We start from the raw sequence: 11,591 nt of genomic DNA on the forward strand, positions 1-11,591 counted from the left end.
GGAGGAAACCCACGCAGACACGGGGAGAATGTGCAAACTCCACACAGTCAGTCGCCCCGTGTCTGCGTGGGTTTCCTCCGGGTGCTCCGGTTTCCTCCCACAATCCAAAAGATGTGCAGGTCAGGTGAATTGGCCATGCTAAATTGCCCGTAGTGTAAGGTAAGGGTTAAATGTAGGGGTAGGGGTATGGGTGGGTTGCGCTTCGGCGGGGCGGTGTGGATTTGTTGGGGCGAAGGGCCTGTTTCCACACTGTAAGTAATCTAATCTAATCTAATCTCCAAGGCTGCAACACATAGGTTGAGAGGGGCCAATGAATTTATTTGTGAAATAACTCCACGGAGGCTAGTATCCCATTACCAAGTCATCCTTAACTTACACGTGCACAGTATGTGGGCTCTGACCAGCAAGCTCAGAGCCAGTCCCTCGAGTGAGGAGAATCTCTGAGACTCTTTTTTTTTGTTCTTTTTCTTCTCTTTTCTTTTTCTTTTTTACCCCCACACTACCACTTAACTGTGGTAGTGCTTATTTTTTTCCCCCAGCACCCATGTTGTGTGTGCAGGTGTGAGACACAGAGAAAGACACAAGGTGCACAAACCTTTATTCGATTTCCACCACCAGGAAGAAAAGAAACACCCAAGTGACCAGTGACAAGCAGTGCCCTTCACATCAAAGGGTAATGCTGTGTGATCAAACAGTGAAAGGGAGGGCAGCGAGAGACTCCTGTTTATATCTGTCAGCCAGGACTCCCTAACTGGCCCAGGTTAACAGCCTCAATCAGGGAACTCATACCCAATGAAATCCCCCTGGCGAACCTGGTTCTAATCAATACAAGGAGAAAGTGAAGACTGCAGATGCTGGAGATCAGAGCTGAAAATGTGTTGCTGGAAAAGCACAGCAGGTCAGGCAGCATCCAAGGAGCAGGAGAATCGACGTTTTGGGCATGAGCCCTGAAAAAGGGCACATGCCCGAAACGTCGATTCTCCTGCTCCTTGGATGCTGCCTGACCTGCTGTGCTTTTCCAGCAACACATTTTCAGCTCTAATCAATACAATTTGATTCACAACACACTCTGAGGGCCAGACCATAACAGCAGTTAGCCTCAGGATTATTATATGGTTTATATTGATAACAGCCATCTGTAATTGTAAATCAGAATGCGTATCACTCCCTTATGGTTCAAGTTATCTGTAACCACTAGAAAAGAATTATGCAAGGTATGTTTATTTCCCAAGGTGTTCTCATGATTTTAAGGAAATCCCAACTGTCACATCTAATTAAGGTCTCTGTCCATGTGTAAGGTTGGATCTTGTGACAAAAACTATTCCTTCAGAGTGGCTCATGATACCAATGGGTTATCCCCATAGCCTTGCAAAGTTGAATTACAATTCAGTAGAAGGATTGACAAGGGAAATCACAGACCAGAACATAATATTGTTCAAAATGTGAGTCTGATGCCTTTAGCAGTCTGCACAGATTTACAATATGTGCCACAGAGATGTTCAGGATTGACATTGTCAGCTGTAACTTGCATAACATGGCACTATAAATGGAAGAAAATTTGCCTCTGATGGGGATGATAGGGAGGAATATGAGGAGGAAATTAGAGATTTCATGACAGTTCTTGTTGGCCATAAATAGACTGTTTTGATCACAAGCATCTACCTGACCACCATTTCCTTGTTTGCAAACCTTTGCCTACTCTGTGTCTTGACCTCTGGAGCTGTATCATTCACTATGTCCTCTACCCTCTAGAAGACCAAGTGGAGTGGACTTGGCCACACAGGACTTAAAGAGATGGCAGTGACACTCACATTTTCAAAGTCATAATTTCACTACTTGCTTGTATCAGTGACCTTGGCCAATCTCCTTAGCGTGTCATTTATGGAGAGGTCTTCAGATGCTGCATGTTCAGCCATTCTGTGCTGCCTTTAAAATACAAATTGTGCCATATACTACATCTATTAAAGACTGACCTCCAATATGTCACATTATTGTCTACACAGGTAAGCTGTCCCTCGGTTCTCTTTGTTCAGCAATGTCTGCCACACATGATGCATAACAGTACAATATACAAGCTGAAGGTGGATGCCCCAACAAATGCACATAATGCATAAAATAGTCTAATGATCAAAATATATTGTGATATATTGTATGTACGTATTATATACATATCCTAATAGGGTCTCAGCACTTGTTCCATAATACAAATCTTTTGTATGCATTGGTGTAACATCAGCAGCTGATCAGGCAAACTGCTGAGAATAATCTGTCTATTGTATTATTGCACGTGGGAATTGTGCTCAGCTCACATACTTATAGCTTGCATTGTGATTGGGTGCATGGCAGTTCCTGACATGTAAACAAAAATGGCAATCACTTCTTGTCCTGTTAGGAGCAAAGCTCTGCCTTTTAAATTAAATGGTTTTATCCTCACCAGAACTCTCCATCTTCTTTCATTTGATGCTGAAGTCGTTGCTTTTGTGTCTTCTCAATCTCAGACCACTCCCGGGCCCTGGAACAGAAAAGAAATTCGATCATCAAGCTGGGAAAAGCCATAATCTCAAGAAATCACCGTGTCCACCGCACGCTGTTGAAATGGGAACTAGGAGCTGCCATGTAATGTTGCACGTTCCATGTTAATTCTGGGCAAATATCATTCATGGACTGACGGTGATTGCTTCAAAACCAAGAAGGAGCATTATTGATGAGCCAGACCATGGCTTTCTCCAAATAGGACACACCTGGATTTTTCAGCATACGTAATAGGCACTTGACAGCCTTTCCCTTCCCTAGTCAAGGGATATAATGGCAAATATAGTGGCAAAAACAAATCACTACTGCCCTACAAATAGGATTTGTAATGTTATGTTACCAATACTACTCAAAAGAGTTATTTGTTTTGAATATTTTTTCTGACATGATCTGAGGTCAAAAAGCACACGCTGCATTATCTAGTTTTGAGTATTAATCACAGATACTCCAAATACAGTACATTGTACTCACATATACTAGCAGGATTTCTTTAGCTAATACTAATAGATACTTTCAGATTATTTTAAATTGATGGATATTTTCAAATCTTGTTCAATATTAATTTCAAATCCAATAAAAATATCAAGTCCTGTTTAATTATTACTCAAAACTGCATGTTATATAGATCTTTTGAATAGGTTGTGTTGCTGAATCAATTGCAGCTCTCAATTTAGCTCTTCTATATCTATCCCAGCCTGGAAGAACAGGAGTACCATATGTGTTGTACAGCACTTTGGCAAGACCTTCAATTTTTACCAGATATTCCAATGGTCAGATAATTTGTGGAGAAGTGCAGACTAGAATTTTGCGTCAGAACCCTGTAGACTCCCTGAAGCAGTTGACATTGTGAGAATTGCCATGGAAATTGAAACTTCCACAAATCCCCAGTATATCAAACCCTCTGAAAAAGCTATTAAAAGTTGCAGAATTCTGATTCACTTAAGCTTAATAACCACTGCAAATTCTAGGAACTGTTAAACCCTTGAATGAGTGATAGGAAAAGAGGAGAGATGGTGTTTTTTAAGGGAGGATTTACAATTATGGAGTAAAGTTGTAACATGCACGACTTTAGGGAGGAAGATCCTGAAAGTAGGTCTAAGATAACTCAAATCACCGAAGATGAAGGGGATGGGGGCTAAAAGGTGTGGAGAGACAAAAGTATATCTGGAGCTGGAGAAGATAAAGGCAATCCGAAGCAAAAGTCCAAAGTAGCATTTTTCTGAATGACTTCAAAGAAAATATATACTTATCACTCCAGGATCCATTCCACTCCACAGCTCCCCATGGATTCCTCAAACGCAGCAACTTCACATTCTGACCCTTATAAGTGACCTGTTGGCAAAATTGTTGTTTATGGAAGAAAAACCAGAGACAAACACAGATGAATAAATATAAACATACAAACCTGCATTGTACACTGTAGCCATTTCCTCTCTAATCAATCTCTTTAACCCAGTGGACCACTAGTAATCCTTTGCTGTATCCCTATATTCCGTTGTTATTTTTTTCCTGCATCCTAGCATTCCCTCACCATTAATCTCTGCACTCCGGTATCCTGACGTAAGCACTGAATGTGTTCCAATATATGATTTCCCTCAATTACTCCATGTACCACAATATCCCCTGTAATCACTCTCTGTAACCCCACTATTCCTGTATGTCACTTTTCACAATTCAATGCATCCTTCAACCATTCCTGCACCACAATATTCCCTATAATCACTCCCTGTTATTTGAGTATCCCCCATTTCACTCTCTGTACCCAGTGACTCCCTTCAGTCACTTCCTGTGTGTCTCTGGAATTCCCTCACAAATCATTCCATGGTCGTCTTCTCCTACTACCCTTGTGTGAACCTTCCTATGATATATATTCTGCTAATTTTCATGTCAAATGACTGAAAGTTTGAAAACTTACTTCATCCACATTGGTTACAGAATAGGCGTGTCCTCTGACCAAACCGCTGGCTGTTCGTGTTTCAAACTGTTGAGGTACAAAAGACTGTGAAAACAGGAGAGTCAGTCAGACTGTGCTCTGGTGTGGCACTAACACCTAGCTTCCTCAGAGAAAGGGTAATATAATCTTTCTGCACTGCGACACAGCTCATTGCTCCCCTGCGTCATTTCTAGGTTATGATAGAAATCCAGTCAAAGCTGCCTATTCTTATCAAGATTGGGTTTCCTTCCTCCCCAGTACCCCAACTCCCCAAGGAGCTTATCCAACAAGTTGTTAAGTGTACCATGCCAGGAGAGCTGGTATTTTGCTCCTTGCCTGATACTGTGAGATAATGTCAACTGTGACAGATCAAGCTACTCCCTTTTATTCTCTGAGCCCGAGTTGATAACAGGAAATGTTCGTCAGTTTTCCTGACTTTCAATGTGACTTGACAATGATATGTATTAAGTCAGGAAAGGAATGAGCAGGTTTGAAATATTCCAGCCGCTTAACAACTAGTCATCGTTCACAGTCTAGGTTCAAATATAAAACAATCACCGAGGCAAATTCCTGGACAGCAGTCAAGGCTCAAACACCCATACCCTAACTGCTAATACTGTTAGACCTGTCTCCCAGCTACCAACATCCAATGACTTATATCGCAATGTGAATCAACAACATGCATGGAAGCAGAAGGAAAGTGGAGGGGAAAACATTTTTCTCTATCCCCACCTAGTTCCGCAACCCCCATGCCCCACCCACTGCTAAACTTCCACACCCTGTGCTGTAGGAAACAAGCTCAAACTAATCATTTGTCTGCACTGATCTGCTGTGTGAGCGCACAGTACTCAGACACAGCCTCACAGAAACTCAGTGATTTGCGCCAAACTGACTGCATGCAAAAAGCAACAAGCCTTGTGCTGACATGCAGGTATTCCCATTCTTCAGCAGGAGATTCAGGGAATGCATGCTCATCACCCTACTATCCACCATACCATCTCTCTCAAATTCCTATTTTATAACAAGCACTTTAATCGAATGGCTGATAGAGTTTAAACTTACCACAAACATTTCAGGACAGCTGTGAGCTGTAAAATGGCAACTAGGTACAGATAGATACAAACAGCATCACATTAGCATCTTTAGCTGTATTTTGGTTATGCAAGGACCTTATCTTTTCATTTTTCTGTATTTTTTATTGTAGACTGAAATGGGAAAATGACTGTTTTAGAAGGCAAGGACTGTTGAAGCAAGCAACCTGAAATGCATTGTAAGCATTAGTTGTACAGCTGCTTGTTCAAATAGTGGGAAAGTCTAGAGCCAAGGGGTGTGTACAAATGAAGCTTCAGCCACCAAGTAGCTGATTGGTCTGTGGACTGGTGAACAGTTATCAACGACAAAGAACTTTTGCCTTCTAACGGTTATATGATTGGCTCCCAGGTAGCAGAACATCTTGGAGATGAGTGTGTTTGGGAGAGGCCATCTGACCTTCTAAACGGAAGGAGCTGTCCTTTTCACTGCAATAAAAACATCATGAAGCCTGAAGATAGCCAGTTTATTTTCTCTCAGCAGTTGCTGGAAACTTTTTAGCCAGTAAGTCAGAGACTTTACAGCTGTGAGCCAACTCTTCTGTGTCTCCTGCAAAGAAAGTCCTGAGAATGGATAATCTCAGCAGACTCTGTGGACAGGGACAATGGAAATGTGTTCCCAGGCTTTCCCTCCACCCATAACACCCATTCTTCAGTTTGTATGTGTGTAGAAGGGACATTTATAAGGGGGTTATAGTTTTAATTAACAGTTCATAATTGTTTACCTATAATTAGAATAAATAGTAATGCTTGTTAAGTACAGAAACCTGGTCCATGTTTTCTGTCAATGTGGATGTAGAACATGGGTAAATTGGAGAGTTCTGCACACTTTGTAAAATCTTAAACTTTTGTGACAACTGTAAGGGGCTTGATTTCTGGTAAACTACCCAGTATTATGCCAGTGAGGCATAGTGGTGTGCATATGCACTCTGCCAGATTAGCTCAGGACAGCACAGAACTCAAGCTGCTATCTGACAGAGTTGGAGGCTTCTGCTGTCATGCTTCTTGTAGTTGCTCTAAGCCCAGTCATGAGAAACACACATTCAAAATGGGTGCAAAATAATGCTAGGCTGACAGGAATAAAGGGGTTCTATTGTCCTATGCGAGTTAGAAAAAACACTTTTAATTTGGATTCATCAGACACCAATCGAATGTACGTCAATCAGCATCAGCACAGTATTTCAGCATTCCAACTCAGAATGCTCCCTTTCATAAAATTCACAGTGATTTGAAATGCTACTACCTTCGTCTAACTATGCAATCAAGACCTAGTCAGGAATACTAGTTTCGCAAATTTGTAAATCAAATATTTTAGGCATAACCAGAGTTGAGATGTAAGCAGTAGTGATGATGCTTACTCTGTAACATCGTGGGGTTCTTGGAATAAAATATTCACAAGGATTCCCCCAAGTTCCAAACATAGTTGCAACACTTCTCTGAGGTTCCACCAAACTTCTGCAAAAATTATATCACCAGATTTGGACAACTCTAGAAGAAACTTATCTCGTTTATTCGGGTAAGGGTAACTCACTGTGTAACTGTAAAGTTCCTATTTATTCATTAGGGTAAGATTAACTATGTTATTATATGACTTCATATTCAATCATGTAGATTTACTCACTGTTTAACTGTCCTGGGTTTCTGGTCATTCAGGAAAATTAGTCAATTATTTTAATCAACCTGCTTCGACTCTTACGACATACATCGAGGGCATATAGAGCTCGAACCTGGACATTCTGGCCCAGACTTTACTACTGCGCCACAAGAGCCTTACAGCAATGTTAGTCATGCCAATTAAACAAATGCATTGTACGTATAATAATTAATTAATTCAAATCACAATTGCCTCAATTGCCATACAAACCCTGACAGGAAAGTCATCAAAATTCTTGATCTGATCATCAACTTTGGCCTTAGGTCCATCTGCAGCGACTAAACAGCGAGACAGAAACCTTTGGATCTGTGCTTTTTGCATAAAACCAGTCCCATGAAATATACTTTCCTGGAATATCAGACAGCACCACAATGAGCGGTAAGGAACGGAGAAAGCGGGAAAAACAACAGGAGACAGACAGAGATGGGAGAGAGAGATACAAAAAGCAAAAGAATGATAGAGAGAGTGAGACAATATGTGAAAGAAAAGCACATAACAGCATGAGAGATAAAAATAACAATGTAAAGGAAAGATAACTGATTTGAAATGGATAAACCAGTACAGATAGGTTTTTTTTTAGTTACTATAACAAACCCAGAACGTCTGGGCAGTAATATTTACTTTTCTTTCATGGAATGTGGACGTCAGTAGCAAAGTCAACATTCTGATGTCCAGAAAACAACAAATGCTGGAAATCACAGCAGGTCAGGGAGCATCCATGGAGCGAGAGCAAACTAATGTTTTAAGTCCAGGTGACTCTTCATCAGAGGTGAAGCGAAGTGTGGAGGGACAACATTTATGCAATAGTTTGGGGGAGTGGTGGTGGGGGAAGTAGGTGTAGGGTGCTGGTGGAGAAAAGATGTTAGTAGTTTACATTAAGAGATCAGAATGTGAGAATGGCAGAATAATGGTATGTCTCCTGCCAGGCTTCAAAGGATGGGAAGTGGGGCGGGGGAGGGGAGGACATGTTAACAAGCTAAAAGAAAGAAATGGTTCACAATTTAAAGATGTTGAACTCGTGTTAAGTGGGGAAGTCTGCAAAGTTCCCAGTCTGAAGATGAGATGTTGTTCCTCCAGTTTGTGCTGTGTTTCACTGGTACATTGCAGCAAGCTGAAGACAGTCATGTGGGCATGCAAGCAGGAGACTGTGTTAAAATAACCGGCTACTGGAACATTGGGGTCCTGCTTGTGCACAGACTGGAGGTGTTCCGCAAAGCAGTCACTTGTGTTTGGTTTCTCCAATGTAGAGTAGGCCCCATTGGATGCAGCGAATACAATACACAGATTGGAGGGGTTACAGGTGAAATGCTGTTTCATCTGGAAAGACTGTTTTGGCACTTGAACGGTAAGCAGGGATAAAGTGAAGAGGCAAGTGTTACATGGGAAGGTGCTGTGGAGCTGTGGGGGAGGGGGTGTGGGATTGAGGTAATGGGTTGGTGTTGGTGGCTGTGGAATGGACTAAAGTGTCCCGGAGGGAAAGATCCCTGCCAAATGCATCCCATTTACAGTGTATATATCTCTGGTCAATGGTAACCCCCAAAATGTTCACAGTAGGAGTTTAAGTGATGTTAATGCCTTTGAGTATAAGAACAGGTGGTTAGGTTCTCTCATGATAGAAATGCAAATTGACTGACACAAATGTTACATATGTTTAACTGCTCAAGCCTGAATCTTGACAAGGTCTTCCCGTACATAAACACAGAATGTTTCACTGTCTGAAGCATAAGATTCAAAGAGAAAGATGATGGCAAGCCACATAGTCATAGCAAGGAAGACTTCACTGCAGTGAGACAGAAACCAAATGAGTAACTTAGAATTGGGTCAATGAGGGAATTCGGAGCAGAAGGGGTAAGACATTTTTAAATTAAGATTTACTGCAAGAAATAAAGTTCCAGAGTAAAAGGTGAGCTGTAGAAGAATGAGGAGTGGATCAAGAGGACTACTGACACAGCAAATAATCACAGCATGATGTCACAAGTGCAGAGAAAGATGGTGATTGGTAGTAGGTTGATTAGTATTTCAGATCTTTAAAGTGAAAGTTAGCATTTAGTTTGTCGTTATTCTCAAGAAATGTTTTCAGTTTCTCTGAGAAATACTTTGTCAGGTTTTTATAGTAAATTCACACTTATTCTATGGGTAACAAATAGATTTTAGAATTACAGGATGGCATATCAGAGGACTAAGTGAAGTATATATCCTAAGGGATGTGTGAAATCAAAGACATATATGTCCCAGACAAACACACCTACAGGAAATGTCACCAGGTGCACAGGCTTGAACTCCTAGTTTTGGAATCTGAGCAATGGCTGGAGACACTTGTACCTGTAGGGAGGTGGTCACATTGCAGATTAGAAGCATATGTGGAGAGGGGGGATGGGTGATTACTAGGCAGTTTAAGAGAATCAGGCAAGGTAGTGCAGTGTCCCCTGACTTTACCATGCTTGCTAAATGATATTTCCTCAGGGAAATGCAGCCAGATCTAAGTCCATGGCACCATGGGCAACTCCGCTGTAAAAGGGAGGAGACAGCAGAATGGAAGAGCAAACATTTTTGGATCTTCATAGTCAGGGGATCAGACAGGTGTTTCTGTGGCAGAAAATGTGACTCCGGAATGGAGTGTTGCCTTCTGGTGCCAATTTCAAGGATATCTGGATTGTAAGACATCCTTTTGGGGGAAGCAGATCACCCAAAAGTCATGGTCCACATTGGTACCAATGATATAAGCATGAAAAAGGATGAGATCCTGAAGACATTTTTCAGGGAGTTAGGAAGGAAATGTAAAATGAGGTACTGCAGAGCATTTATCTCAGGGTTGCTCCTAGTGCCACCTCCCTGTCAATTTAAGAACAGGAGGATTGTCTGAATGAATACATGGTGGGAGAACTGATATAAGAGAGAAGGCCTTGGATTTCTGAAGACTGGGGCCAATTCTGGGCAGGTAGGACCTGGACAAGCTGGATGGGTTACACCTTAAGAGGACTGGGGCAAATAAGCTTACAGTGAGATTTGCTGGTACTATTGGGGTGAGTTTAAAATAGCTTGTCAGGAAACATGAAATTGGAACGAAGTAAAGTTGGCAACAGGAAGTTGTAAAACAGAGACCAGAAGACAGAAAAAAGGAAGCTAAGTATTGAGTACATTTCAAAGGCAGAATGATGTCAAAAAGACAGAGTTAAGGGCACTCTACCTAAATGCGCACAACATTCACTACAAGGTAGATGATCGAGAGGCACAGATGATCTAGAAATACATGGTTATGATCTAATTGCCATTACTGAGATATGGCTGCATGGTGACCAGGACTTTGAACTGAATATTCAAAAATATTCCACATTTAGGAAAGATGGACAAGAAAGAAAAGGTGAAGTTGAAATGATAATAAGTACATTGGTACATTAGGAAGGGATGATCTCAGGTCAGAAGAACAATGCGTACGATGTATTTGGCTTGAATTAAGGTGCAGGAAGGGACAGCACATTGACTGGAGTTATTCATAGGCCACCAAATAGTAGTGGTAATATGGGGCATGGTATTACTCAGGAGATAAGAGAAGCACTTGGCATGGGCAGCACTGTTATCATGGGTAATTTCAATTTGCACATAGACTGCGTAAACCAACTGAGCACTAAAGCTGTGGAAGATGGGTGTCTGGAGGTTTTCCAGAGCAATATATTGAGGTGCCAACTAGTAGACTTGGTATTTTGTATCAAACATTACTGAATGAGAAAAGGGATAATTAACAATCTTGTTGTAAAAGAACCTTTAGGGATGAGTGATCACAATATGATATAATTCTACATTATGTTTCAAAATGAGCTAGTTTATTCTGAAACAGGGGTGTGAAATTTAAATAAGGGAAAGCTGAAGGCATGAGGCACAAATTGACTAGGGTGGTTTGGGAAAATATATTAGAAGGCATGACTGTCCTGAGGCAACAGAATAACCTTTAAAAAATCATTACATAACTTACAGTAACTATACATTCCATCAAGGTGCAAAAATTCCAAAGGATCAACAGTGACTAACAGAGTAAGTTCAAGATCGCATAAGACCAAAAGAAGAGAAAAGATATACAGTTTCCAAAATATAGCAGTAATTCAAAGGATTGGGAGGTTTTAGAATACAGCAAAGGAGGGCAAGGAAACTGATTAAGAGAGAATAGAGAGTGAATGCAATCTAGCAAATAAACAAAAAATGGACTGTAAAAACTTCTATGGGTTCATAAAAGGAAACTTTTGTCAAAAAAAACTTCCAGGCAGAATCAGGAGAACTTATAATGGCAATAGTAAAATGGCAGAGAAGCTAAAGGGCATGGATAGGATGAATAATCAAGAACATTTCCCCATGGTAGGTGGAGTCAAAACTACATGGCACAGATTTAAGG

At 41.1% G+C, this 11,591-nt stretch overlaps 1 protein-coding gene across 17 annotated transcripts in view; it reads right to left on the reverse strand.

Moving 5' to 3' along the window:
* The window catches only part of capn3a (calpain 3a, (p94)), a 148,203-nt gene that overhangs the window by 37,369 nt on the left and 99,243 nt on the right, over positions 1 to 11,591 (reverse strand). For 12 of the 17 annotated variants that reach the window (XM_043698276.1, XM_043698278.1, XM_043698275.1 and 9 more), the window contains 4 exons: positions 7,418 to 7,555; positions 4,448 to 4,531; positions 3,779 to 3,864; positions 2,435 to 2,512 (listed from right to left, as the gene is read on the reverse strand). In XM_043698276.1, the coding sequence (XP_043554211.1) occupies positions 2,435 to 2,512; positions 3,779 to 3,864; positions 4,448 to 4,531; positions 7,418 to 7,555 (386 nt within the window). Of the gene's footprint in view, positions 1 to 2,434; positions 2,513 to 3,778; positions 3,865 to 4,447; positions 4,532 to 5,527; positions 5,568 to 7,417; positions 7,556 to 11,591 lie in introns of those variants that run through there. The other 5 variants (XM_043698282.1, XM_043698281.1, XM_043698289.1 and 2 more) reach the window with 2 other exon arrangements.

Source organism: Chiloscyllium plagiosum, chromosome 10 (assembly GCF_004010195.1).
Source record: "Chiloscyllium plagiosum isolate BGI_BamShark_2017 chromosome 10, ASM401019v2, whole genome shotgun sequence".
Taxonomy (NCBI): Eukaryota; Metazoa; Chordata; class Chondrichthyes; order Orectolobiformes; family Hemiscylliidae; genus Chiloscyllium; species Chiloscyllium plagiosum.